General features: G+C 47.0%; 3 protein-coding genes across 4 annotated transcripts in view; all 3 read right to left on the reverse strand.

Moving 5' to 3' along the window:
* Nucleotides 1-4,950: 4,950 nt before the first annotated feature.
* On the reverse strand, nucleotides 4,951-6,042 carry C2CD4D (C2 calcium dependent domain containing 4D). Its single transcript, XM_070951541.1, has one exon. The coding sequence runs from the start codon at nucleotides 6,012-6,014 to the stop codon at nucleotides 4,959-4,961; it is 1,056 nt and encodes a 351-aa protein (XP_070807642.1). The 5' UTR covers nucleotides 6,015-6,042; the 3' UTR covers nucleotides 4,951-4,958.
* A 4,639-nt stretch (nucleotides 6,043-10,681) lies between these two features.
* LOC139321996 (acyl-coenzyme A thioesterase THEM4-like) lies at nucleotides 10,682-15,586 on the reverse strand. The gene is made up of 6 exons (XM_070950962.1): nucleotides 15,461-15,586; nucleotides 14,776-14,929; nucleotides 13,751-13,919; nucleotides 12,106-12,216; nucleotides 11,150-11,274; nucleotides 10,682-10,768 (listed from the first exon to the last, which is right to left on the reverse strand). The coding sequence occupies exons 1-6, from the start codon at nucleotides 15,584-15,586 to the stop codon at nucleotides 10,710-10,712; spliced, it is 744 nt and encodes a 247-aa protein (XP_070807063.1). The 3' UTR covers nucleotides 10,682-10,709.
* Nucleotides 15,587-18,611: 3,025 nt separating this feature from the next.
* The window catches only part of LOC139321995 (acyl-coenzyme A thioesterase THEM4-like), an 11,295-nt gene continuing 3,949 nt past the window's right edge, over nucleotides 18,612-25,957 (reverse strand). For both annotated transcript variants that reach the window (XM_070950959.1, XM_070950960.1), the window contains exons 3-7: nucleotides 25,400-25,559; nucleotides 24,187-24,349; nucleotides 22,297-22,407; nucleotides 21,355-21,479; nucleotides 18,612-19,921 (exon numbers count right to left, since the gene is read on the reverse strand). In XM_070950959.1, the coding sequence (XP_070807060.1) occupies nucleotides 19,854-19,921; nucleotides 21,355-21,479; nucleotides 22,297-22,407; nucleotides 24,187-24,349; nucleotides 25,400-25,559 (627 nt within the window). In that variant the 3' untranslated portion in view covers nucleotides 18,612-19,853. The remainder of the gene's footprint in view (nucleotides 19,922-21,354; nucleotides 21,480-22,296; nucleotides 22,408-24,186; nucleotides 24,350-25,399; nucleotides 25,560-25,957) is intronic.

Genomic DNA, 25,957 nt, shown 5'->3' on the forward strand with positions numbered 1-25,957 from the left:
GGGGCAGCCTCTTCCCCCCTACCCACCCCGGGCTCCCTCCGACAGCGCCCGATTAGCCGAGGCTGCAGCAACCGCCCAGCTGCGTTACACAACTCGGCGCCTCTGGATCGGGGCCAGCCGCCCCCCCCTCTTCCCTTGGCCGCCCCCTCCCTCCCTTCCCTTCCCTTCCCTCCCTCCGCCCGCCACGCACGTGGGCTCCCGCGTGCAAAAAGCCCTTGCACGCCCAGCTGGAGAGAGGAGGAGGGCACTGAGCGCGCGCGTGTAAAATCAAGGCAAAGAGCTTACTAGAGGGTGTGCAAAAAACTCCGCTCGGGTCCTTTGCACGCCCAGCCGGAGAGGAGGAAGGAAGGACGATGCGCGTGCAAAAAAGAAAAAAAAAGATGTGTGAAAGAGATAAAGAGCGTGCAAAAAAAACCCAAAAAATCTCCCGAGTCCCTTGCACACCGAGACCCAGAGAAGCAGTGATTTTTGTGCGCGGGCGTGTAAAACAAATGGAGAGGTCAAGAGCGTGCAAAGAAGAAGGAAAAAAATAAGACTCCGCTGGTGTGCAATTGCACGCCGGCGTGACACACACGTATAAGTGCTTGCAAAAATGTCCCTGGGGTCTTTGGCACGCCTGAGAGAAGGCCTGAAGTGTGTACCTGTGTGCTAAAAGGGACAGACGTGCAAAAACTCCGCTCAGCTCCCTTGCAGGCCGAAGCTCGAAAGAAGGCGTGACACACGTATGTGTGTTTGTGTGTGTAAAAAAAAGACAAAACATTGTCTTCGAAGTGAGCGAGCTCCCTGGCGAGCTCCCTGCGCAGGGACAGTCTACCAGACTCTGAAAGAAGACTGCCGAAGTGCAGAACTGAGACTGAAAGAAGACTGCCGAAGTGCAGAACTGGTCCTCAAAACGAAAGGCAGGGGATGATGGGCGCTGCTTCCCGGCCCTTCCAAAGGGCGCCAGTTCGACCCTGCCCCGGAAGGAGGGGCGACATCCCTACCGGCGTCCCCTCCCCCACCCCTTCGGCTGGGCACACCCTCAGTCAGTCCCCAGGGATAATTACTGTTTACGTGCTCGGCTGCTGGGGCACATGGGTCCTCGCCCGGGGCTGCCACACACCGGGCGGTTCAGGCAGCGAGACAGGCTCGGAGGGGTGGTGGTGTGGGGTGGCATCTCACCTGTGCCAGATGCCAACCGCCTTCCTGAAATGCCAACCTGGGGATCCTCCCCGGCCCGGAGGGGCTGCTGGGCCTATTAATCGCCGCTTTGCTAGAAGGCAGCAATTTCACAGGTGCAGCAAAAGATATTACAGCATTCTCGGGTTGTTGTTTTTTTTTTTGGAAACCCGCCCTTCTTCCTTCACCCACGTCCACGTTGGGTTTCAACTCCCAGGATTGCCAGCCGGCAGGTTTCTTCCCCCGGGTGAAAAAAAAAAAACTAGAAAATGAAAATCCCAGTTCCGAATTTATGGAAAGGGGGCAAAGAGGAGAAGCCAAAGAGGAGGCCATGAAATTGCAACACTTCCCCCCCCCCCCCACCAAACTCCTTTAGCTGGGTTTCGTTCGACCTCTTCTTCCAGGGAAGGAAGATTTGCTTACAAAAGAAGACGTTTTATTTCCCCAACCCATCTAATCAAAAGCCAGGACAGAAATCAGAAGAATTAAAAAAAAAAAAAAAAAAAAAGCAGTGAAACTGACTAGACCGCCTTTCAGTGCTACAGAGTCCTGGCAAGACTCTCTGAAAAGAGCAGGTCATTTTACCTCAATTTACAACCCCGCGACTGAGTCCCATTTTACCAGTTTTTCTTTCCTAGCCTGCTTCTCCCTGGGAAGGAGTGGCGTGCGTCCCACGGTTGTGCTGCCCCCTGCTGGAGAGGCCCTCGCTGCACCCCCACAAAAGCAGGCTGGGTCCTGCCCAAACTTGGGGTGCCAAGCAAGTCCTGCCAGCTGCTTATATAACTTCTGGAGTGACTCACCGGCTTTTGATCCCAAGCGCGGAGAATAGTTTTTAAATCCGGGTGCCAAGAACGTTGCAAGGAGCCAGTCCTCAAGGCCTGGGAAGATGAAAAAGTTCTCCGCCAAGATGGGCGAACTCGTGGCGGGTGCGCTCGCAGGCGGAAATCCACCAGGTGGGACAGCTGGACTACACAGGAGGGTTTTAAGCAGGCCTTTAGAAGCCTCTCTGGAGCGGAGATTAAGGGCTGGAGAGCGGTGAGAGCTTGGCCTTCCTTTCTTAGCTTCGGTCGAGCCTCCCTGTTTAAGAGCAGTCTACCTCCGAACTTCCAAGGGCCAAGTCAATGGGCAGAAACGTCTCTGTCCTCTTCTCTTGACTGGGGGTGGTGGAAAGTGCAATTAGACTTTGAATCTCTTCATTCCCTCCTCTTCCTCTTGCGGGAATAAGACCTCGCTTCCTTTCCTTTCCCTTCCTGTCCTACCTCGCAGGGAGGTGTCGCAAAGCGGCATCGACCTGCAGTTGGCAGACCGAACCCTCCAATAGAGACCTCAATTCCACAGCGGGTATCCCAGGATGCCCGATCCGAAGGAGAAACCCCAAAAGTAAATTTTGGGAATAGAGACGCAAACGGAATTAATTCGCCGTCAAAGAATAACTTTTATTTTTAATCCCTTTATTTAGAAACAACTCAAGGCAGCAAACGTACCCAATGCACCTTCCTCCTATTTTTATTTTTTTAACTTACAGGCTGCCCAACTTTCAATGACTCCATAGAAGAAGTTTTTTTTTTTTAAAAAAAAAGTGCCAAAGTTTTTAAAACTTTGGAAAAAGTTTGCAGTCCTCATGAGGGCCACCCAAAGTGTCTTATTAACGGCACTTCTTGTTATTAATTTTATCGAGGCCTTTTGACAAAGGCCTCTGGAGGTGACACCCTGCTAATAAAAGTCTTCTGTGATCAAAATGAAGAACAAAAACAACAAAAATAATCAAATTTGCAAGATGCATTTTTGTGCTGGGTGTGTATTGCCATGTTTAAAGCATCTATAAATTTAATAAATTATGACCTAGAAGACAGCTAATTTATTTTTCAGGCTTGAATACTCTTTTCGATGGATGCATTTTTCCTGGGCTCAATCCTTTCTTATTGCCACTGAACCATTGCAATGGCAATAAGCTTGTAAACAAAAGGCCTTCAGGATACTAGTCCTCATTTAAAATTTAAAATGTTCCCATTCTGAAAGAAGAGGAGGTGGCTGTCCTAGTCAGATTTTTCCTCGTTAAAAGTTAGCAAAGCGAGAGATACAGAAAAGCAGTTATATGGGCCACATTTGCCAAGGATTAAAGTAGAAAGCACAGATTTTTTTTCCACCAGTAAAGTTGGCAAAACTAGAATGCTGGTCCTAGCTCGCCCTCGTGTGGTTGGACCAGGAATGGCATGCCTCTACTGAACTAATAATCAATCAGGAATCTAAAAGAAAAAAGTATTAAAATTATTAAAAAGGGAGCCGAACGCTTTCCAGTGATATCCTTTTTTTTTTTAATTTCTAAATTTTGCAAACTTTCCTCCTGTGCCAAGAGATGCCCTCTTGGGGCCAGGCTGGGCATTGCAACATGAAAAGGCAGGGAAAATGCCCTTTAAAAGGGGTGCAAAAATTTTTATTAGTTAATTCGCTATTCAGTTATTTTAGCGCAACTTCGACTTGGAAATCTACAATACAGGGAAGAAAAAAAAATCGAATTAAGCTTTAACGAATTAAGTAAAGAGCTCCCTCTGGTGGCTGCAAACGGTTTTCCAACTGTGAAAAGAAATGCTGCCCTCTGGTGGCAAAATTTGGATGCATCGAGAAGCCAGGAACCAGATATTTGGGGCAGCTGTATGGTTTAAAAAAACCCAAAAACCTCACTAAGTATCCAAGTTAAGCAAGAAAGTCCAACCAAGTGTAAAAAAACACACCCACAAAAACACTTTATATTTTTATATTTTTAATGGAGCCCATAGCGGCAATTTTGTTCCTAAAACACAACGTACACCTAAAACAACTTTGTGTGAAATTAGACAAAGGGATTTCAACACAAGGCAGATTTTCTGAAAAGGAATCAGCTCACTCAGCTTTCTAGCCAGAAGAGCAAAAATTAGGGAGTTTACAGGCCGGGGATATGCTGAGGCCATCTAGTCCAACCCCTGGTTTAATGCCAGCTCAACCCCTTGCGAGGCTGTGGGTCTAATCCTTTGGCCGCAACACTGCAATTCTGGGCTTGTCCTCAAATGTTGGGGGGCTGCCCCACCATTAAGAAAGACGGGATGCACTGCAGACAATTCCAGGCAGAAATGGCTTGAATTAAAACTGGATGGAATTTCGTTCCTTTTCTATCGTCGACTGATTCTTGCTATACCTCCGTCTGCCTCAAGGTGGCAGTGATACCCAAGGCGGCAGAGCTCCCTCTGGTGGCCGTTGCCTGGATCAAGCACACAGGGACTCCTCAATTTAATGACACCCATCATCGCGACGGGGATGTAATGGATGAGATTGTTGTGCCTGGTTTTAGGACTTTCCTGGCCATTAAATGAATCACGTCCTTAAGCAAATCAGGCACCGTGTACTGAATCCAGCTTCCCCCATTGACTTCGCGTGCCCTGGGCAGGCTTTAAATGGCGATCATGTGACCTTCCCCCAAGATCCTGCAACTGTCCTAATTACCAAGTACCCTCCTTTTAAACATAGGGATGCTGTGATGGTCATAAGTGCGAGGATTGGCCATAAGCCTCTTTTTTTTAAGCACCATCATAACTCTGAACGGTTGCTAAGCGAATGGACGTATGTCAAGGACCACCTATATTGAAATGTAGACCCTACAGAAGTGGTTGGAAGTCCATTCTTAGCTCTCCGTCAGCCAACAAGACTGGCTGGAGTAGACAAAGGACCTTCATTTATGGAGACGGTTGAAGGGCAACCGTTGCCCCTCCTGCCGTCCGCGAGGACATCTATACCACCCCCAGCTCTTCTCTGCCAAGGACCCCCGTTCAGGGCAGAAGGGAATCCAGTGGGACGTCGCACTGGCCCAACACGACGTCACGCCGTAGACTGCAAGATTTGTTCAGGACTTTCATTCTCAGACTGCGCCGGGGGAGCTCCTCGGGGGTCACCCCCTCGAAGAAGAAGTCCTCGTTGAAGATGGGGTTACGGGTCCTCTTGATGATGGCACTGCGCTGTCTTTGACCTGGGCCGGGCCGCAGCTGCAGGGCGACACAGCAGTGGATGTGGCGAGGGCTGCCCTGCGGTGGGTAGAAGCCTTCTGCACTCACCAAGCGCACCCGGAGGCTGCCTGGAGGCTGGAGATATTCGCTGGAGAGACGCAGCTGCCCGCCTTGGCTGACCGTCAAAGTCACCTCTTTGGTCAGCCGCTGGTGGCAACGGATCAAGTCCAAGGGGAACAGCGACGCTAGGGACCAAGCGCCCGGTGAGATCCAGGGAGGATCGGCCTCGCGGCGCAGGCAGCAGGGACTGGTGTCCGTTGAGCTGGTGTCCTCCGTGGAGAAGGAGTTGGGACGCAGGGTGTTGGGGGACCGGCATGCCAAACGCCGCCGGTGCCCAGAGCCGTGGCACGGCAGGAGCCCACCGAGAGGACGTGTGGGCACGGGAGAATTGTACGGGGAGTTTTCCGCGGAAGAGGCGGTGTCACTGTCCAGGCCTGGAGCGGGCTGCGAAAGGGGCCTCGTCCGTGGAGAGGAGAAGCAGCCAGCTTGCCCTCGGCGGGGCAGGGGTCTGCTGTGGAAGAGCGATTCGCGCCGCCAGGTGTTGGGGCTTTCGGGCAGGCACCCCAAGTCCATCGGAGTCGGCAGATGGATTGTGGTGGGGGCGCCTGAGAGTCGCGCACCGGCCTGGTGTCCCTCCTGCACTGTAATGCCCTCATTTTTGACCGGTGGGGCTGGCGCATCGCTCGGCCTGGGGGTCCCAGCTGCACGCCGGCCTTGGAGGGTGGCGAGGTTGGGTGGGATGAAAAAGGAGGGGATTGTGTCGGGGGTCAGCACGTTGGGACAAGCGGGTTGGATGTTGCGGGTCTTTCGCTTGGAAAACATCTCAGATCAGGCCGGGGGAGCAAAAATCACCAGGTCGCCCCAAGACGGAAGCGAGAGGAGCCATGAGGACGAATTCTCTCATGTCGATCTGGGAGGAAATCGAAGGAAAACCAGTTAGAACCAGTTAGAACTAGTCGCTCCGCCTGCAAACAGGAATTAGAATCAACTCAGCGTCCTTCAACCAGCTTCAACCATCTCGGATGTTTTCAGACCTCACGAGGACTAGTGACTCGTTTTGGAAACAACATTCCAACTCAAAAAAGAAACAACAACAAAAATCAGATTTTCACCCGAACACCTTCTGCAGGTGAATTGAAAAAAAAAACCCCATGAAGCCGCAAGTCCGGATGAATTCTCCGAAGGTGAGCACCTGCCCTCTCTGCTGATGTAGGTTTTTTTTGGCAACGGGAGGAACAAAATAAATTAAAACCCGGAGAACTTGCTAAAAAAAAAATTCCCCCCCTGCCTCTCCTTCCTTTCACAGTTCCTGGAATTTTGCAACGGAGACAAAACGTCCTATGTTTCGCAGAAGGAAGAGAAAAATGTCTGAAATGGCTTGCCAAAACTTCTTCCGCTTTGGAGAAAGATCTAAGCGGTGATTTGCGCGTCCGCACAAGTTGTGAATGTGGCTGCTTGCCCAGGTGTGACTTAAAAACACCTCTGAGTTGTTGACAGGGGATTATATCCCATCGGGGCCCTGGGGAGAAATTCAGAAATGTCAGGAGGCGTGGAAGCCCAGACACGACAAATCCAGACATACAACTGACGAGTGTGTGTGTATGACACACCTACGCTTCCCTTTTCTTCCTCGTTCACCCCCCTCTCCAAACCCGCTGACCCATTTGGCAGAAGGAGAACGGGGTCTCTGAACATGTGCAGAGTGGTTTCTTGAACGGAAGCCAAGATGAGCAGAGAGAGATCTTTTGGGTGGGGGATTTTGGTGGAAAAGACCGGGAGGAGAAGGTGGAAAATCAAAGCTTTTAAAAATCTCCCCAAACCCTTGCTATTTTGTTTCCATGCCGGAGGCGAGAGCCGCTTGGTGCAAATGTGAAATCTATCCGGAGAAATAAGCTTTGGCGCAGAAAGCAGAGAGAGAAGAAAAATTCGGCAAAAAGTTTAGGGCAAAAGTTGCATGGTTCCCCCCCCCTTTGGAATCCTTGCAAAACCATATGAAGAAGACTAAAATTCAGATTTCTCCCTGCAAGGATAACAGGGCGCATCGTATCTGCTTGTACGAGAAACCATGCACTCCTCCAATTCCCAAATGACCCCCCCCCCATCCATCCTGGTCCCCAATTACCTGGGCATCCTTTCTCCTCCTCTCTTCCTTCACCCCTTCCCAATCTGCCTTCGTGGCCCTCCAACACGCCAGCCGGCACAATGCAAACTTTCCATGTTGCTGTTTATCATCCGGAGCCTTTCGACGTCACCGCTTGTTGTGTGTTTCAGCCGCAACGATCCCCGGTCTCGGTCGGGGAGTCACACCACGGCAAACCACCACCACCGCCACTGTTCCACAGATCGAAGTTCCATGTTTTGTTTTCGGAAAAGCATCTCGTCTTCAAAACTGAACCGGCATCCGATCGGAAGCTGGGTTTGGCCCGAGAAAGCTGTGTAGAATTTGAACGACGTCGAGGGACCCTCGCGGCGTCTCTGTTCGGGCTACAAAATCTTTTCCTCCTGCCGTTGGCAGGGTGCCCCTCTCCGATCAGGTTTGGCACACAAAGCAAGAACAAAGGGCCCATTCTTTGAAGCCAGGATAAATGTTTGCATACCGTGGCAGGCCAAGAAAACATGGCCCGCCTCTCGGACGTGATGTGTGCCCGTTGTTGCAAATCCTCCAGGCCGACCGTTGATTGACTGGCCTCGCTGGTTCGGCCCACGTGGTGTTTTCTTTTTAATTAACCTAACATTGTTTGCGACAACTGGTAGAAAACAAACAGTGCCGTTACTAAGCTAGGTAACCAACACACAACTTTTTCCCCGGGTTGAGAATTCAGAAGAAACCGTCCAGACGTCCAAAATTGGATTGCGCCTATTATCGGCTTCAGAGTATTTACGGGAAAATGACGAAGCAACTGAGAAAAAAAAAATGCAGGGGGTTGTGGGTTATTAATATACACAACCCTTGACGTACAACAGTTTTTAGTGAGTGTTCAAAGCCACCGCGGCACTGAAAAAAGGGACTTACGACGGATTCACAAACTTATGACCGTTGCAGATATCCCCGTGGATTTAAAACTCAGATGCTTGGAAACCATCGGCTCATATTTATGACGGTTGCATGTCCCGGAGTCTTGTGTCATGTGATCCCGGAGTCCATGGGATCCCCTTCTGTGACCTTCAAAGTCAACGGAGAAGCTAGATTCATTTAACAACCATGTTACTGACGTAAGAACTACAGGGATTCGCTTAAGAACGGCGGCAGAAGTTGTAAAACGGGGCAAAGCCCATTTGACAAATGTCTCGCTTAGCCTCAGAAATCCTAGGCTCAATTATTGTCGTAAGTTGAAGCCTATCTGTGTAAATGTCTTTTATGGGTCTGATGAGCTACGGGAATTCCTTTCTGAGTCTCTTTTTCCACCCGTTATGCAGCTGAGGGCTAAGCCATCCAGAAGTGGTATTCTTTTTTTTTTTTTTTTAATTTTGATTTATATGCCGCCCTTCTCCGGAGACTCAGGGCGGCTTACAATGCGTTAAGCAATAGCCTTCATTCTTTTGTATGTTTTATACAGAGTCAGTTTATTGCCCCCACAAACTGGGTCCTCATTTCACCTACCTTAGAAAGGATGGAAGGCTGAGTCAACCTTGAGCCTTGGAGAGATTCGAACCAGCAGAAATTGCAGGCAGCTGTGTTAATAACAGGGTGCACTAAACCCCTGTACTATCAAGGCTCTTTGTATTCAATTACTTTCCCTACCAGGTGGCAAATATGAACATGCGTACAACATGGGTTTACTTCGCTCACATGCACCCCATCCACGCATGCATCCGGTCTCAAAAATGTGCCTAAATAGCACGACTTGATTTCTGATTTCTGCTACCGGTTCGGGCGAATCGATCCAAACTGGCTGAATCCCACCTCTGAAGCCTTCTCTTATCTGACTGTTCCCGAAGCAGCATCTCTTCCCCTCGTTCCTCAAGGCCATTCCCATATCCCATTAAACATTCTCCGTTCCTTTTTAAGTAGGGAGACTGTAGTAAGAGACTGAAAACGCTCTCAGGATGTTTCCTTTTGGCCCCCTTGAAGGCAGGATGAGAAACAACGGATGGAAACTAATTCTAGGTGAGAAGCAACCTAGAACTAAGGAAGAATTTCCTGACAGTGAGAATAATGGAACAGCTTGCCTTCAGAAGTTGGGTTTTTTAAAAGAAGAGATCGGATAGACCCATCAGTCAGCTGTTGGACAGCATTACTTGGTCTGTTGTGTGGATATTTGGGTGGTTTAGGAGTGGGGAACTGTGGTGGGTGGGAGTGTGTTTGGGGATTGTTATGTATGTTGGACCTGGTGTTTGGGTTTTAAGTGAGTTTAGTATAGGGCAGTGTTTCTCAACCTTGGAAGCTTGAAGATGGGTGGACTTCAAGCTACCAAGGTTGAGAAACACTGGTATAGGGTCTCCTGCATGAACAGGGGGATGGAATAGAAGACCTCCAAGGTCCCTTCCAACTTCATGATTCTGTTATTTATTCCATTAAACACAAGGCCACACCTCTATTCAACTTCAGCACCAGGGACAGCTCTTGAATCTTTAGTACCATGGACAGCTCCCCACTTAGCCAGGAGCCAAACAGTTCAAAATGTTGGCTCACCAACCTCAAAGACGATCCCCAAACCAGATTTTAACCCCCTTCCTCTTGAACCGGAGGCTTTCTTGAACCCAGACCCTTTCCAGGGCAAGATGTTGAAGTCTCCATTGCTAAGTAACACCAGTTTAAAAAAAAAAGGGGTAATGATTTCAATTTTTCACAGGAAAACAGGAAAGCCACTTTGAGAACAAAATAGATTCAGGGCACCTCATTCTCCAAATAATTAACGACGTTCACTTATTTATTTATTTATTTTTAATTTGCAAAGGGAAGCTTTCATCCCCTGAACTACAAATATATTTGGAAACTTGGGAAGGCAAGGGGAAAAAAAGTTCCCATTCCTGAAAAGATTTGATCTTCCGGTAGAACTGGAGCAGATTCTTGATTTTCCCCTTGCAAAATCAAGAAGAGATCACGAATCATTTTGGAATTCTTTCCCCCGGGAAGATCCGAAGAGAAACAAGGTTTTGAAGGGAGCCAGAGGCCGATTCAAGCTTTTCCTTCAAGGGTGTGCAAATAACACTTACCAGTCTGTTTCCCCACCCACCAAAAGTTGAGGTTTCAGGAAACTTTGTGAGCGTTTTATTCATAAGAATGAAACAATAAGTGAAACTAGAATTTGAAATATTAAAAATGCATAAGAACATGATTAGCAGTAAAATATTAGAACTAAAAAAATGGGTGATTAGATAATGAAAGAATTTATTTTAATATACATACGTGTATTAATAGAATTATACTCTATATTATAAAATGTATAATACCCAGATATCACCGTATACATATCACACATTAATGCATTTATATATATATATATCACACATTGATATGTATAAAGAATATAAAATAAAGCCAAAAACTTGGATCGCTGTTGGCCCGAAGAAGGATCAGTTGGAGTTGGTCACTGGGTGGGAAGAAGTCTTCGTGTCCAGATGGATCAAGAGAGCTGCAGCCAGGGAGATGGGAGACAAAGAGATGGAGAAAGGAGTTGAGACTGGAAGAGGAAATGGTTGGGAGAGGAGAGGTGGATGCCTTTCCTTTGGCGAAGCTGCCCATCGTGTATCTCCAGAGCTTCCACCACACCTGCGGAACCACACCTGCCCTGCAGAAAAAAGAGAGACACCTGTCCTCCACCCAACCCATTTGCGCCGAAAGGGAGGAGAAACCCAGAAGACGAGAAAAAGGGAAGAGAGAAAAACCGAGGAGATAAACGGTGATTGCGTCCTTGAGTCTTGATTTTCCTTCCGAAGGAGGCCATTCTTGGAGAGTTTTTCCAAGAATGAGAGCCAATGGGAGGGTCCTATTTGGATTCAACAGGTAAACTCACCTGTGGCTTCTGCGTGAAGGTTTTGCGCGTCGGTGCTCTGTACACTCCCGGACAGAAATATCTTCCTCTCTTCTACTTTCTCCACCTTGCTTTCCACGAGGACTACGGAGCCCAGCGGGATGGGGCTGGAAGAGGAAGGACCGTCAGGGCAATGGAGGATGGTTCTTGGCAGCTAAATCTCTCGGTGGCTGGAGCCAAAGCAGAGTAAGCCATCTCAAGTACCGCCCTCCCCTTCTCCATCTTCTGACCCATCTGGCTTTGTCAGCCCAGGATCAAGGAGGAAATAACAGGCTAGTCCTCACAACGGTTCATTTAGTGACGGTTTAAAGTTACGACGTGACTCGGGGGCCATTTTCACACTGACGACCGTTGCCGCATCTCCCGTGGCCGCACGAATTCCAAAGTCAAGACGCTCGGCAACTGACTCGTATTTACGATGCCCACCGGGGCAGTGTCCCCCGCCCCAGTGTGTTTGTGTGTGTGTGTGTGTGTGTGTGTGTGTGTGTGTCTCTGTGTGTGTGTGTGAGACGCAATCCCCTTTTGCGACCTGGCCGGCAAAATCAACGGGGGGAGCCCGGTTCTTTTAACGGCGGCATTATGAAATTGAAAACCGGAGGGATTCACTTAACAACAGGTGGCAAGGAAGGTCGCAAAGTGGGGCAAAAGCTCCCCGAACCAATGTCTCACTTAGCAACAGAAACGTTGGGCTCCATTGTGGTCGTTAAGACGAGGACCACCTATAGGCCTGAGAAGCAAGCCGCCCCCCCCCCCTCTCTCTCTCTCTCTCTGAGACAGCATAATAGAACGACAGATTTGGAAGAGATCCTTAAAACGGGACAAAATTCACTGCACCGACGTCTCGCTTAGCCACGGAAAAGTTTGGGGCTCACAACGGTGGCCGCAAGCTGAGGATCACCTCAATCTGGGCGCAGAAAGAGACGCGAAACCTCGCTTACCTCTTGTAGTCCACGGAGAGGTTGGCGGTCACCATGATCCCGAAGGTGCAGATGCCACAACCCACAAAGGTGTGATCCAGGATTGCAGCCACGGCTCCCCCGTGCATAAATCTGGATCGAGTCGGGAGTCGACATCCGAAGAGGCGGAACGGAAAAGAGGGCGGAGAAGAGCAACAAGGAGGATTTATTTGTTATTTATTAATTCAATTTGTATGCCGCCCCTCTCCGAAGACTCGGGGAGGATTAGGGGAGTGAAGGATAAAATCGACGAAGAACGGGGGTGTCTAGTTTAAAGAAAAGAAGGACTAGGGGAGACATGATAGCATCTCCCAGGATTTGAGGGGCTGCTGCCCCAAAGAAGAGGGGCTCCACTTATTTTCCAAAGCACCAGAAGGCAAGGCAAGGAGCCACAGATGGAGACTAACCAAGAAGAGAAGCAACCTGGAATTATGGAGAAATTTCCTGAGAGTGAGGATGATTAACCAGTGGAACAACTTGCCACTAGAATGTATAGGTGCTCCATCCCTGGAGGCTTTTAAGAAGAGATTGTCTGCCATGGTATATAGGGTCTCCTGCTCGAGCAGAGGGCTGGACTAGACCACCTCCAAGGTCCCTCCCATCTGTGTTATTCTGTTAACGGGCTGAAAGGAGAACTTTGAGGAAAAGGAGCTTCCCACCAAGACAACAGGTTGAAAAAAAAACGAAACATCCATCTGGGATAAATTTGGGATATTTCCCGTCAGATACAATCTCTTCATTTTCCTCTTCCTGTTTTGCAAAATAAGTTGCACGCAGTCCTAAGGCCTGGGGGGAAAAAAATGAAGCACCCTTTTAATTTTCTCTCGTTTTTTTCTGCCAGAGAGCGAAACTGACGATGGAACTTCTTAAAAAAAAAAATTTTCCTTGCCAGAAAGACAGCAAGGGCGTGTCAGAAGAACATGCCTGCCAGAAACTTTATTTATTTACTATTTAATTCAGATTTGAGGCTGAACTAATCTGCCCGACGCCCTTTCCTTTTCTACCGATAAAATCTGGAAATTGCCATTTATTAATAGCATTTAAAATACTCCCATTTTAGATGCCTTCGAAGAGGCCCTCGTATCCGGCGCTGGGAAAATTTTCGTGGCACCTGTTTGGCATTCCTCAAATTGAATTGAAGAAGCTTTTATCGATAGCCTCACAGTTCCATGGTTCAATGCTGGCAGTCCTCGAGATATAACCGTAATCGTGACTGCTGATTATGGTTGCAGCCGTCATAAAATGGGTCAGCCACGTAATTGTGGGGAAGGAGGAGACCCGTCGGAACTTCAGATCCTGGCCCTAAGTCCCTCCTTTGCAGGTAGGTCGTAATTTTGAATTACCCCTAAGCCATCGGTCGTAAATCAGGGACTATCTGTAAGCCAGGTGTTTTCTCTCAAATTTTTCCAATCAACCCCATGGAACAGAAGTTGCCTTCAGAAGTTGTGGGAGCTTCATCCCTGGAAGCTTTCAAGAAGAGACTGGACAGAAATGGTGGTATGGTCTCCTATTTGGGTTGGACTAAATGACCTCCAAGGTCCCTTCCAACTCTGTTAATCTGATAAATGTTAGAAAAATGTCCAACCAGATGCGGAGACGTGGGTTCGATCTACCTGACCAAACTCACCCGATCATCCCTTCCAAATACGATCCGGCTTGGAGAAGAACCACCATCCGTCTCTCCGAGCCGTTGTAAAACATGGCAAACTCGAACCCGCGGCCTTCGGTAGCCACGTTTCGGACGAATAAACAGGCGTCTTGATGCTTTCTCGGCTTGTACCCCAATTTGCTGCGAACTACGAAGGGAGGTGGAGGGGAAAAAAAAAATAATGACGGAGAAAACAAAGAAATTAAAATTTGGGAAAAAAAAATTTCCCTATTTTATTAGATTTGCGGTTTGGGCTACAATAAAAGAGAGCTAAGAAATGCTAACACCCTCCAGAAGAGGAAAAATAATCCAGATCTGGAATATTTGGGTTGGAGGGGAGAAGTAGAATTAGTTGGGGGGTCACAAGGTGATGATTAGGAGTTAATTTTTGAACCGGACTACGGGAGAAAAGGGGACACAAGGAGACAAAATTTGAGAGTTGGTGCAAAATTGTCCCTGCATTAAAACCGGAACTTGGATTCTGGGATTTTCTTCCACTTCAGAGGTGGGTTCGTTGACCTTAATTGCACCCACATTATCTGACCCCAATCAGGGACTTACACATCGATAACTTGAGCTACATTTTCTGGGAGTTGGAAATCCACCCATCTTCAAGTTGCCGACTTGAGGAACGCAACTCCACACTTCACACCTTCCTTCTAAGACTGGGAGACGGGCCTCCCTTTAATTCGTGACGTGGCTGAGAGCCAGACCTTTCGTCCTACGACCTGACGGACATCTAAGGTGGCATTACTCAAACCTTGCCAACTTGGAGATGGGTGGAGTTTGACTCCCAGAAGTCCACTTTTCTGGGAAGTTGGAATCCAACTCATCTTCATGAGGTTGAGCAACCTTGCGGAGGGAAGGACGTGGGCGAACGATTTAGGCAGATCAAAGAATGAAGATGGGCTGGGAATGTGCCAACTTTCTAACAAGCTGACATTTTTGCAGAAGGAAGGAAACGTTCTGGGAGGAAACGTCTCGAGCGGGATGGAAAGACTGACCTGGCATACTGTCCACGCAGTTGTTATAACTGGGGATGCGTTGCCACAATCCATCCTCGGACATCTTTGTGAACTTCTCAAACTGGTCCATCATCTCTTGGCTCCAACTTGGGTTGGGGATGCCGAAGTCCCTGAGATCCTGGTGGGGCTGTTGCTGGGAAGGAAGGAAGACAGGACACTTGCGTTGAGGGACCCCACCCAGGAGCCTTGGTAGTACAGTGGTTTAAAGCACCCTGTTATTAAGACCAGCTGCCTGCAATTACTGCAGGTTCGAATCTCGCCAGGCTCAAGGTTGACTCAGCCTTCCATCCTTTCTAAGGTAGGTAAATTGAGGACCCAGTTTGTGGGGGCAATAAGCTGACTTTGTATAAATATACAAAAAGGATGAAGGCTATTGCTTACCGCATTGTAAGCCGCCCTGAGTCTCTGGAGAAGGGCGGCATATAAATCAAATTAAAAAAAAAAAATGTCCACAAGACACTTCAAGGCACATGGGTGAGTTATTTGCAGGTCTTCAAACTTCTCTATCCAACCCATGAATGCAGGAGCCTCAACCTTCTCTGTATCCTCCAGAATCTCCTTAGGATCTCAGAACTTTTTAGAAGGTCCTCCAAAACCAGGAATGAAGAGGTTTATTTGGAGGAGGGTGTCCTCCCCTTCTTTTTAAACCCTCCCCAATACTCACTGTGGAGGTCCTTCTGAACAGCACATGGGGATGCTGTACCAAGAGTTCTTTTGTGGTTGCCAGATGAGGTATCCTGGTGGCCAAATCTTTGACCCTCTGGTTGATGTTCCTCAAAACACAATGCATTCTGAATCTTCCGACCCACTGAGCTCTTGGGAAGGGTGTCTTCTTCTCAGCAGCTCTTCTTCGGGCAGAACTCAACTCCCAACAGCTTTAATAGGCTACTCCCTTCCATCAGCAATGGAGAAATTTCACCCAGGACCAATTGGAGTGAAGCCTATAATTTCCTCCTTTCACCCTCAAATTAGAAGGACTTGAGAAGTTTGCTCAAGCATCTGATTTCATGCCAAGATCTTCCATGAAACATTTGGGTCCAATCACCTGGTCTTAATCCCTGATCCGTCGGCATATTTTCGCCGAATAGATCAAATAAGCATGATGTTGCTTGGCAAGTTTTTAAGGATGTCCACAGTTACAAGAGATATCCACAGAGGTGTAAACAGAGATTATTTATAGCTCCGTCATGCTCAACTTGACAGATGTTAGCAACAAAACATCTCCCAAGTGAAGGCAAATACGTGTCCCAAGATATTGATGCGAGATTAAATTTGGGTTGGTCACCAGAGATTCACTCTTCCAAGCTTTCGGACTCATGCTGGAGCCCATCCTTGGAGAACTTCTCTCTACTGGAGTAGGTGTTTTGGGCTGTTCTTTGACAGGACAATGTCCTCTTTCCTGCTGCAGAGATAGGTCACCTCCCAAGCAAAGGATTGAAGGCTTCACCAACCCCAAGATAAAGCAGAAAAATGCAAACAACCTCAAACCGACCAGTCTTCACCCAGGATCTAAGGTGCTCACCAGAACCTTCCAAGGTCCAGAGAACCAAAGAAGGTTGGGTTAGAATATCTAGATCAGGGGTGGGCTTCAAACGTTTTAGCAAGGGGTTCTCTGCCTGGTTGCTGGGTGGGTGTGGCCATGGTGGGTGTGGCCTAGTTGGCCTCCTGCACCACGGGGTGTGTGTGTGTGAGGGTGTTTTTGCCCTCCCCGGGCTCCAGAAGCTTTCCTTGGGCCTCCGGGAGAGTGAAAACGGCCTCCCCAGGCTCCGGAGGCCCTCTGGAGGCTGGAAACGGCCCCGTTTCTGGCCTTCCAGTAGGCCCATTTTTCACCCTCCCCGAGCCTCCGCACGCGCCCTGCACTTACTTGCATCCACAATGAGCCATGTGGGGACTCCTGGGAGGGGAGGGATAGGCGGGGTCAGCCAGGAGTGAGATTTGGGGGTTCTCCGAACTGCACAGAATCTTAGCTAGAGGTTCTTCCGAACCCCTGCGAACTTCCAGTTGTATCTTTTCCTAGTTGTATTTTAATAAGGTTTGCTTGTTCTGGGAGGTTTTTCCATCTTCCAAATCCAATCTGGGACTTCCCTTTAGAGTATTTCTCCACCCTTAAATTAAAATTAATGAATGACTGTATGACTCGAGGGATCTGGGGAGGGTCTCTTTTTTCCCCCCATCCCTGACCTGTGGCCGTTTTTCTCCTGAGCTCCCAGCTGACATCAGGAAAATCAAGAACAACAGGAGGAATTTACGCAAACCGGTTCCCAAGGATGAAACAAGACACAATAAAGAGTAATTACATTTATCATTCTCATTGGCAACTGCCACGCTGTCACTCAAACCAACATGTAATAAAATATAGGTGTAAAGGTTATCCCTAACCCTAACCCCTAATCATGAGCCTCGAGCCAAGCTTCAAAAGAAATCCAGTTATTTCTTAAGAGCTTCACGTCGGCATGTTCCCAAGTGAAGCCAGCTCTGACCCTACGTCATTTATGCTCCAATTATGACCCTGTTTCCCTCCTCCCCCAGGGTGTGTCACATTTGCAAACGGAACAATTTTGAGGATTGTAGAGGTCACTCCCCTTCAGCTGCTGTAGGTAACCCTGGGATACAGCCTTGAGAGAGATAAGCGTGGAATGTGCATCTGTCTTTGGCTGCTGTGCCATTTCGCTGGTTTCCCATCCCCCCCGGCCTATGGCAACTCGAGAACAGGCCGGGAATGCTTTGCGAGTTGACAAAAGTAAGGTAAATGTCAACTCTTCTTCTACAAGGCACTTAAAAGGCTGGGCAAACAGGTAGGTATTTAATAGGCACTCTTTAATGTCTTTTCTGCCTTATCCCAAAAGAAACCTATACACTAACTAAAGTGCTTGAAATAAACTTAGTTGGGTCACGAAACATTTGCAAGAAAAGAAACCAGCTCAGAGAGGAGCAAGGACCTCAGAGTCGTCCTCCTTCTCTATGCAAACCAGAGATGGGTTTCAGCAGGTTCTGACCAGTTCTGGCGAACTGGTAGCAGAAATTTTGAGTAGTTCAGAGAACCGGTAAATACCACCTCTCACTGGCCCCGACCCCATCTATTCTCTGCCTCCCGAGTCCCAGCTGATCGGGAGGAAATGGAGATTTTACAGTATCCTTCCCCTGCCACGCCCACCAAGCCACGCCCACAGAACCAGTAGTAAAAAAAATTTGAATCCCACCACTGATGCAAACCCCACTCCCTTCTAGAACTGATGATGTTACCTAGTTAGGTCACGAAATGTCGGCCCCAAGTTGAGAGACCCCCCCCTCCTCCCCCAAGGGCCCCACAGTCCAATCCTGATCCAACTCTCTTCGACTCCACCAGTTCGGAGGCTCGCCTCAAAAGCAAAAAAAAAAAAAAAATCTGCCACATTTGAAAGACTAAATATATAGATACCATCAGAGGGCCAAGAAAAGGGGGAGCGAGTTCGAAAGCAGCCGGAAAACACCCATTGGGTTTTAGAACTGTTGGCACCCAACCCAACAAGAAATTTGTTTGTGGGATTCATGGCCTACCTCCATGACAAATGGTGCTATTTTCACCGAGATCAAACAAGCATGTTGCTTAACTGGTTACTGAAGATGTCAAAAGGGAGGTTGAGTGATGCAAGCAGAGATGATCTAGTATTTCCTCCACCTGGGGGACCCTTAATTAAAATTAACAAATGACCGCATATGCCTCTTTTTCCATCCCTGACCCGTGACTGTTTTTCTCCTTAGCCGGCATCGGGAAAATCAGGAAGAGGAATTTGCGCAAACCCGTTTCCCACAAGGACAAAATAAGAGCAGACGCGTAAGAGAATAAATTACATTTATAATTTGTCATTTGCAATCTCACGGTTACTCAAACCAACATGTAAAATACTTGCATAAAAATAGGTTAAGTGCTAACAATCCTTCCTTCGCTCAGAAGGCGGAGCAGAGGTAGGCGTTTAACAAGGTGTAAGGTCAATGCACCCCACAAACTCCGAGCAGACCCAGCGAAGAGGCCCAGACAATGGGGAATGCGGGATGCTGTGATAACCAGCACATGGGCAGAAACCTTCGCAGGTGTCGTTGACAAAAGGAAGGGAGCAACCAGGTAATGCTGCCCCATTGGACAATACAGCACCTGGGGTCTCCCTTCCTGAAGTCACTCATTCTCTGAAACCATCCCCAAGGTTAAGAAGAGCGGCTCTCAAAAGTGACAATCTGGATATAGGTTAGATCAGGAGTCGGCAATCGGTGGCTCTGGAGCCGCGTGTGGCTCTTTCATCCCTCTGCTGCAGCTCCATCGTTGGTCCGCTCCACAATTGACAGGGCTTTCGGTTAGGACAGGTAGAAGAAAAAGGATGCTGCACTAGGAGGAGACTCTATGGTGGGGGAAGTGGACTTCCGGTCGGCTCCAGAATTGAAGGGGAGGGGGGCTTCTGGTCAGGACCTTTGTGACCCTTTGAGTGTTTAAGGTTGCCGACCCCTGGGTTAGATTGTCGCTTTTGAGAGTCCTCCTCTTCCTCCTCCACTCCGCAAACCCCACCCTTTCTAAGCATTGATGACGGTACATAGTTGGGTCCAGAAACGTCTGCAAGGAAACCACCCAGCTGAGAGACTCCCCCCCCCCTCCCCAACGACCCTCACAGTCCAATTTTTCTTCGACTCCACCAGTTCGGAAGCTCGCCTCGAAAGAAAAACATCTGCCACATGTGAAAGGGTAAAAATATAAATATCCTCGAAGGGCCAAGAAAGGGGGGAGCGAGTTCGAAAGCAGCCGGAAAACACCCACTGGGGTTTTTTTTCTATGAACTATGGCACCAAGGTCAGATCTGTGAGCTGACAACCCAACAAGAAATACAGTTTGTGGGACTCATGGCCGACCACCTCCACGACAAATGGCGCCATGCCAAACAGGTGTGGGGCTGCCGTTTTCAACATGCTGATGTTCCACCCAGTTGGGCAAAGAAGGCAGGAGAGATACCGATGAAACTCTTGAGAGGGGCTTGTAGTGGGAGAGTCGAGGAAGAGGAAGGTGGACGAAGAGCTGGGCCTGTGGTTGGCTGTTAAGGGGAGCTGCTGGAATCCGTTTCTTTCTGGGGCGAAGAGGGGGGCTGCAGTTCGATGAAGAGACCTTAAAAAACAACAACAACAGGAGAGAAACAAAGGAGAAATAGACAATTCGAGGCTAGGAAAATAGAATATTACCGAAAACTAAATCAGGCAATTAGGGTAGCTGCCCCTAACCTATATCTCTCAACACCCAGAGGGCTTTCGGCTACGCTGCTTAGAATTCTGGGAACTGTAGTCTGGGGGGGAAGAGGGGGAATCCAGGTTGAAGAAGGCAGGTTGAAGTGACTCTCTACAGGTAGTCCTCGACAGTTCGTTGAGTGACTGTTCAAAGTTGCGACGGAGACTCTATACTAACCAGACTTCAGGTTAACAAGAGTTGGAAGGGGTTTTATAGGTCATCTAGTCCACCCCATCGCTCGAGCAGGAGACCCTGCACCCTTTCTGACCAATGGCAGTCCAATCTTTTCTTGAAAGTCTCACGTGAGGAAGCTCCCACAACTTCCGAAGGCAACTTTTGTTCCATCGGTTGATTGTTCTGTCAGAAAATTCCTCATTTCTAGGTTGAATCTCTCCTTGTTCAGTTTTCATCCATTCTTCCTTGTCTGGCCTTCAGGTGCTTTGGAAAATAGCTTGACCCCCCTTCCTCCTCTCTGTGGCAGCCCCTCAAATATTGGAACATTTCTATCCTGTCTCTCCTGGTCCTTCTCTTCACTAGACTAGCCATGTCTTCTGTTCATCCATGGTTCACTCAGATCTTTCTTTCTTTCTTTCTCTTTCTTCTTTCTTCTTTCTTTCTTTCTTTCTTTCTTTCTTTCTTTCTTTCTTTCTTTCTTTCTTTCTTTCTTTCTTTCTTTCTTTCTTTCTTTCTTTCTTTCTTTCTTTCTTTCTTCCTTCCTTCCTTCCTTCCTTCCTTCCTTCCTTCCTTCTTTCTTTCTTTCTTTCTTTCTTTCTTTCTTTCTTTCTTTCTTTCTTCCTTCCTTCCTTCCTTCCTTCCTTCCTTCTTTCTTTTTCTTTCTTTCTCTTTTATTGTGCTTTGGAAAATAGCTTGACCCCCTCCTCTCTGTGGCAGCCCCTCAAATATTGGAACATTTCTATCCTGTCTCTCCTGGTCCTTCTCTTCACTAGACTAGCCATGTCTTCTGTCCATCCATGGTTCACTCAGATCTCTTTCTTCTTTCTTTCTTTCTTCTTTCTTTCTTTCCCCTCCCTCCCATCTTTCTTTCTTTCTTTCTCTTTCTTTCTTTCTTCCTTTCTTTCTTTCGCTTTGGAAAATAGCTTGACTCCCTTCCTCCTCTCTGTGGCAGCCCCTCAAATATTGGAAGATGCTCTCCTGTCTCCCCTGGTCCTTCTCTTCCCTAGACTAGCCAGGCCCGGTTCCTGCAACTGTTCATCGTACGTTTTAGCCTCCAGTCCCCTCATCATCCTAGTTGCTCTTCTCTGCACTTTTTCTGGAGTCTCAACGACTTTTTTTATAATGTGACCGCCAAAACCTACCCGTGGCCTCTGCATGGAGGGTCTGTCCATCTGTGCTCCGCATTTCGCCGCTTGCAAAGAACTTCCTGCCTTCGATTTTGTCCACCCTGGTGTCCACCAGGACCACGGAGCCCAATGCCACGGGACTGAAAGAGGGGGAAAAAACCTCCAGTAATGGTTACGAGACGCCGTGTCCCTCACTTAGCAACCGGGGCAAGAAAGGTGATTTAACCAATATTTCGCTTAGCAACCGAAATTTGGGGCTCTATTGCCGGTCTTTAAGTCAAGGGCAGCCTGTCTAGACAATTCAAATAAAACTCTATACAAAATACAAACGCTGAACCTTATAGAAATGGCTTGCTTATATTCTTATGGCCAAACAAAAAAAGGGGTGATTTGACGGCAATGCCTTATTTTACCGCAACAAAGTCAAAAGTCTTGGTAGTACAGTTGTCTAAAGCACCCACCCTGTTATTAAGACCAGCTGCCTGCAATTACTGCTGGTTCGAATCTCGCCAGGCTCAAGGTTGACTCAGCCTTCCATCCTTTCTAAGGTAGGTAAATTGAGGACCCAGTTGTGGGGGCAATAAGCTGACTTTGTATAAATATATACAAAAGTATGAAGGCTATTGCTTAACGCACTGTAAGCCGCCCTGAGTCTCCGGAGAAGGGCGGCATATAAATCAAATTAAAAACAAAAAACAAAAAGTCAACTTTTTTTCCCTTCCTCACTTCTCTTCCCCCTCTTCCTCCCCTCCGTTCTCCTGTTTACTTTCGTATTCTGTATCTTATTTTACCTTATCACTGAATAAAAAATGTGAAACCTAGAATAAAACAAAACAAAAACCCTGCGCCTCAGAATTGGCACAGTTCTGGAACAGTTGGCCCAACCTGGCCCATTCCGACTTCGATTCTTCTTCAATTCAGTCCTCAATTCAAATTCTCGTTTCTTAAGGCACTGACCTCCTATAGTTTATGTTGAGGTTAGCGGTCACTATCCTGCGGCTGACGGAGAAGACGCTGCTCCCCACCATGCTGTCCAGGACAGTGGCAATGGCCCCGCCGTGGGTGAACCTTGACAGAGGCAGAAATAAAGCAAAAATAAAAACTGAACCACCGATGCCTGCGGAAAGTGGGAGCTTGCAAACTCACAAAAGGTGAACGCGAGGAGGGGATTTATCACCGTGGAAAAACCAGGACGGGCAGGCTGAGCTGCCCAGCGGATGCTCCAAAGAGATCCACGTTGATTAACGATTAACCCATAAGCAAAAGGGACGCGGTGGCTCAGTGGTTAAGACGCTGAGCTCGTCGATCGAAAGGTCGGTTGAAAGTTCAGTGGTTCGAATTGTGAAAATACATGCAAAGGCCGCCTGCTTTCTACCAGGAAATACGCTTCGGTTTGCCCTTATGCTGTGTCCTAGGCCCAAAAATAAATCTCTCTCTCTCTTTTTTTTGTATTGGCCTGGTCTATTCTATTATTATTAGTATTACTCCAATAATAAAAAAAATAAAAAGTTATTGGAATAAAACTCCAATAACTGTACAGGTAATCCTCTTGTTAGATTATTATTATTATTGTTGTTGTTGTTGTTATTATTATTATTATTTAGTTTACTTTATTGATGATGATGATGATGATGATGATGATGATTATTTAGTTTACTTTATTGATTAGCCCTTGGGCCATATCCAAGTGCAGAGGTCCAGACACAAATTATTACTAAAATATGCTAAAGACAATTTAAAATGGGATTGGATGAAATTTAAAATGAAATTGGAATAAAATAGTTTAAAATGAAATTGGAATAAAGTAGTTTATAATGAAATTGGAATAAAATAGTTTAAAATGAAATTGGAATAAAATAGTTTAAAATGAAATTGGAATAGTTTAAAATGAAATTAGAATAAAATACAATAATTTAATATATAAATAAAATATGATAAAATGCAGTCCTCGATTTATGACGGTCACTTAGCAGCCGTTCAAAGTTGCAATGGACCCTCCCTAACAAGTATTTCAAACTAGGTCCAAACTCCCGCCCCATCACAACTTTCGGCCATAAACGGGGAGACTCCATTGTGGTCGTTTAAGTCGAGGAATAGCTGTAAACGTTTGCAAAATCTTTCCAGAAAGACGGTCTGGCCAGGCTCCAAAGATTTTAACAACCCCTGGCATCAAACCCTGATTGTGTGTCTCATCCTAGGTAGTTTCAAGGCAACGGATGAGCGAATCAACAACGTGGGAGGGAAACGGAGGCCCCTTTATTCTGACACAATAATTTTAAGAAAAGTGCCTGAGTCAGAATTTCAGAATAGGAAGGAGGTAAGAAGATGTCAAGCCTCTTCTACTTAAGCCCAGGTCTAATTTTTCACTGGGAAGTCCAACTTTTCCCCAACCTATTTATTCCCAAGAATCAGCGGAAGGCAGGATTTAGCACGAAGCTTCGTCTCTCTAGCAGGATTTGGGGCTTGGCCAGTCTAGAGAAAAGGAGGACTAGAGGATGACATGATAGCAGCCTTCCAATGTTTGAGGGGCTGCCCCAAAGGAGAGAAAGGGTCAAATTATTCTCCAAAGCACCTGAGGGCAGGACAAGAAGCAACGGGTGGAAACTAATCAAGGAGAGAAGCAACTTGGAATTAAGGAGAAATTTCCTAACAGTGAGGACAATTAACCAGTGGAACAGCTTGCCACCGGAAGTTGTGGATGCTCCATCACTGGAGTTTTTTAAGAAGAGACTGGGCAGCCGTTTGTCTAAGGTTTCATGCCTGAGCAGGGGGTTGGACTAGAAGACCTCCAAGGTCCCTTCTACCTCTATTCTGATTCTATATTCTGAATTATTTTTTAAAGCTCACCCTGAAGGCCCCTCAAGGTAGGGCCCCATTTGGAAGACGGCCGCCACCCTCTTCTCCGACAGGTTCAGGAACATGGCGTACTCGAAGCCCATGCCTTCCCTGTCGATATTTCGGAGAAAGAGGCGGCGTTTTTGGCTTTGGAGTTCTTCCTTCTGGAGTCCTTCTGCAGAAGCGACCAAAAAAAAAAAAAAAAAAGGCAATGTCAGTCAAAGTTGGATCCCGCCCCCCCAAATGAAACTAGAGCTGGTCCTCATCTTACAACTACGACAATTTCTGCTCTAAGCGAGGCGGTGTTGTTTGCTCCATTTTCTTGCCGTGGCTAAAATACGAGTCAGTTGCCGTGCGTCTGAATTTTGATCTCGTGTCTGTGCAATTGTCTCTCGAGTCTTTCTTTTTTCTTTTTGTAAACAAGTTTTATTAGAAATTTTCTTCCATTATACATACTTCATGAACAGAGTGTAGACCGGGTCACATCTTATAGATATTAATTTTTATGATCTATTCCAATCTTCCCGCTTTTTCCATATTCATCCCTTTTTATATAATTTTTTTAATCACCATGTCTTGTTTCATCTCTTCCTCCCCCTCCAGTACGTTACATATTTCCAATTTCGACCATAATATTCTTTTTCTGTATTTCATCTTATCTTAATCTCTTCTTAATACATAATACATAAACAGTATCACTATCCGCCCTTTAATTCCTAATGTCGTACATCATCAATTAATTATCTTATTTCTCCATTTGCTAAATATATTTCTCAAAATCCCTCACTTTTTAACTGTACACAATATATATATCATCATATTCAATTCTTGCATTAAAACCCTTTAACTTGACTATCTACATCAGAGGTCTTCAAACTTGGCAGCTTTAAGACTTGTGGACTTCCAACTCCCAGAATAACCACTCAAAGTTATGACGGCACTGGAAAAAAGTCACTTACAAGCGGGTCCTCTCTTTTATAACTAGAACAACAAAGAAAGAAAGGGAAAGCAAGAAGGGAGGGAGGGAAGAGGAGAAAGAAAGAAAGATGGATGGAAGGATGGAAGAAAGAAAAGAAAGAAAAAAAGAAAGGGAAGAAAAGGGAAGGAAGGAAAGAAAGCAAAAGAAAGAGAAAGAAAAAAGAAAGAAAGGAAGGAAGGAAGGAAGGAAGGAAGGAAGGAAGGAAGAAGGAAGGAACGAAGGAAGGAAGGAAGGAGAAAAGCTTGCCTGGAAGATGATCAGAGTAACTTCGGTAAGATGGCAGCTTCTTCCAGCTGCCATCTTTCGTCATCTCCATGAATCGGTTGAACTGGAGCATCATTTCTTGGCTCCAGCTGGGATTGGGGACAGCCCAATCTTTACTCTTTTCTGATGTGACCAACCAAGCCTGAAAAACAGAAAGTGGACATTAGAACGTGGAACAAGAGGGTCGGAGGGGACCTTGGAGGTCTTCTAGTCCAACCCCCAACATTAGCCCAACATAGTATGTTAGTAAAATAACTGCAGAGGGGAAGACAAGGGGGCAGGGGAGGAATTTAAACTCAACCACTTCAAACATGCCTCAAATTTCTGAAGTTCACTTGCCCTGATCATATGGGGAAGAGGTATCAGTTTGGGTCACCCACCTTAGATTCCTTAGATTCTAGATTCCTAGAATTTAGATTAGATTAGGATTCCTAGAACTTAGATTCCTAGGCTTAGATTCCTAGAACAAGGATGGGAAACTCCGGCCCCTTTATGACCTGTGGGCTCCAATTCCCAGAATTCCTGGAAGTTGAAATCTAA

The sequence above is a fragment of the Pituophis catenifer genome, unplaced genomic scaffold (assembly GCF_029215685.1).
Source record: "Pituophis catenifer annectens isolate HBS135680 unplaced genomic scaffold, rPitCat1.0.hap2 SCAF_10, whole genome shotgun sequence".
NCBI lineage: Eukaryota > Metazoa > Chordata > Lepidosauria > Squamata > Colubridae > Pituophis > Pituophis catenifer.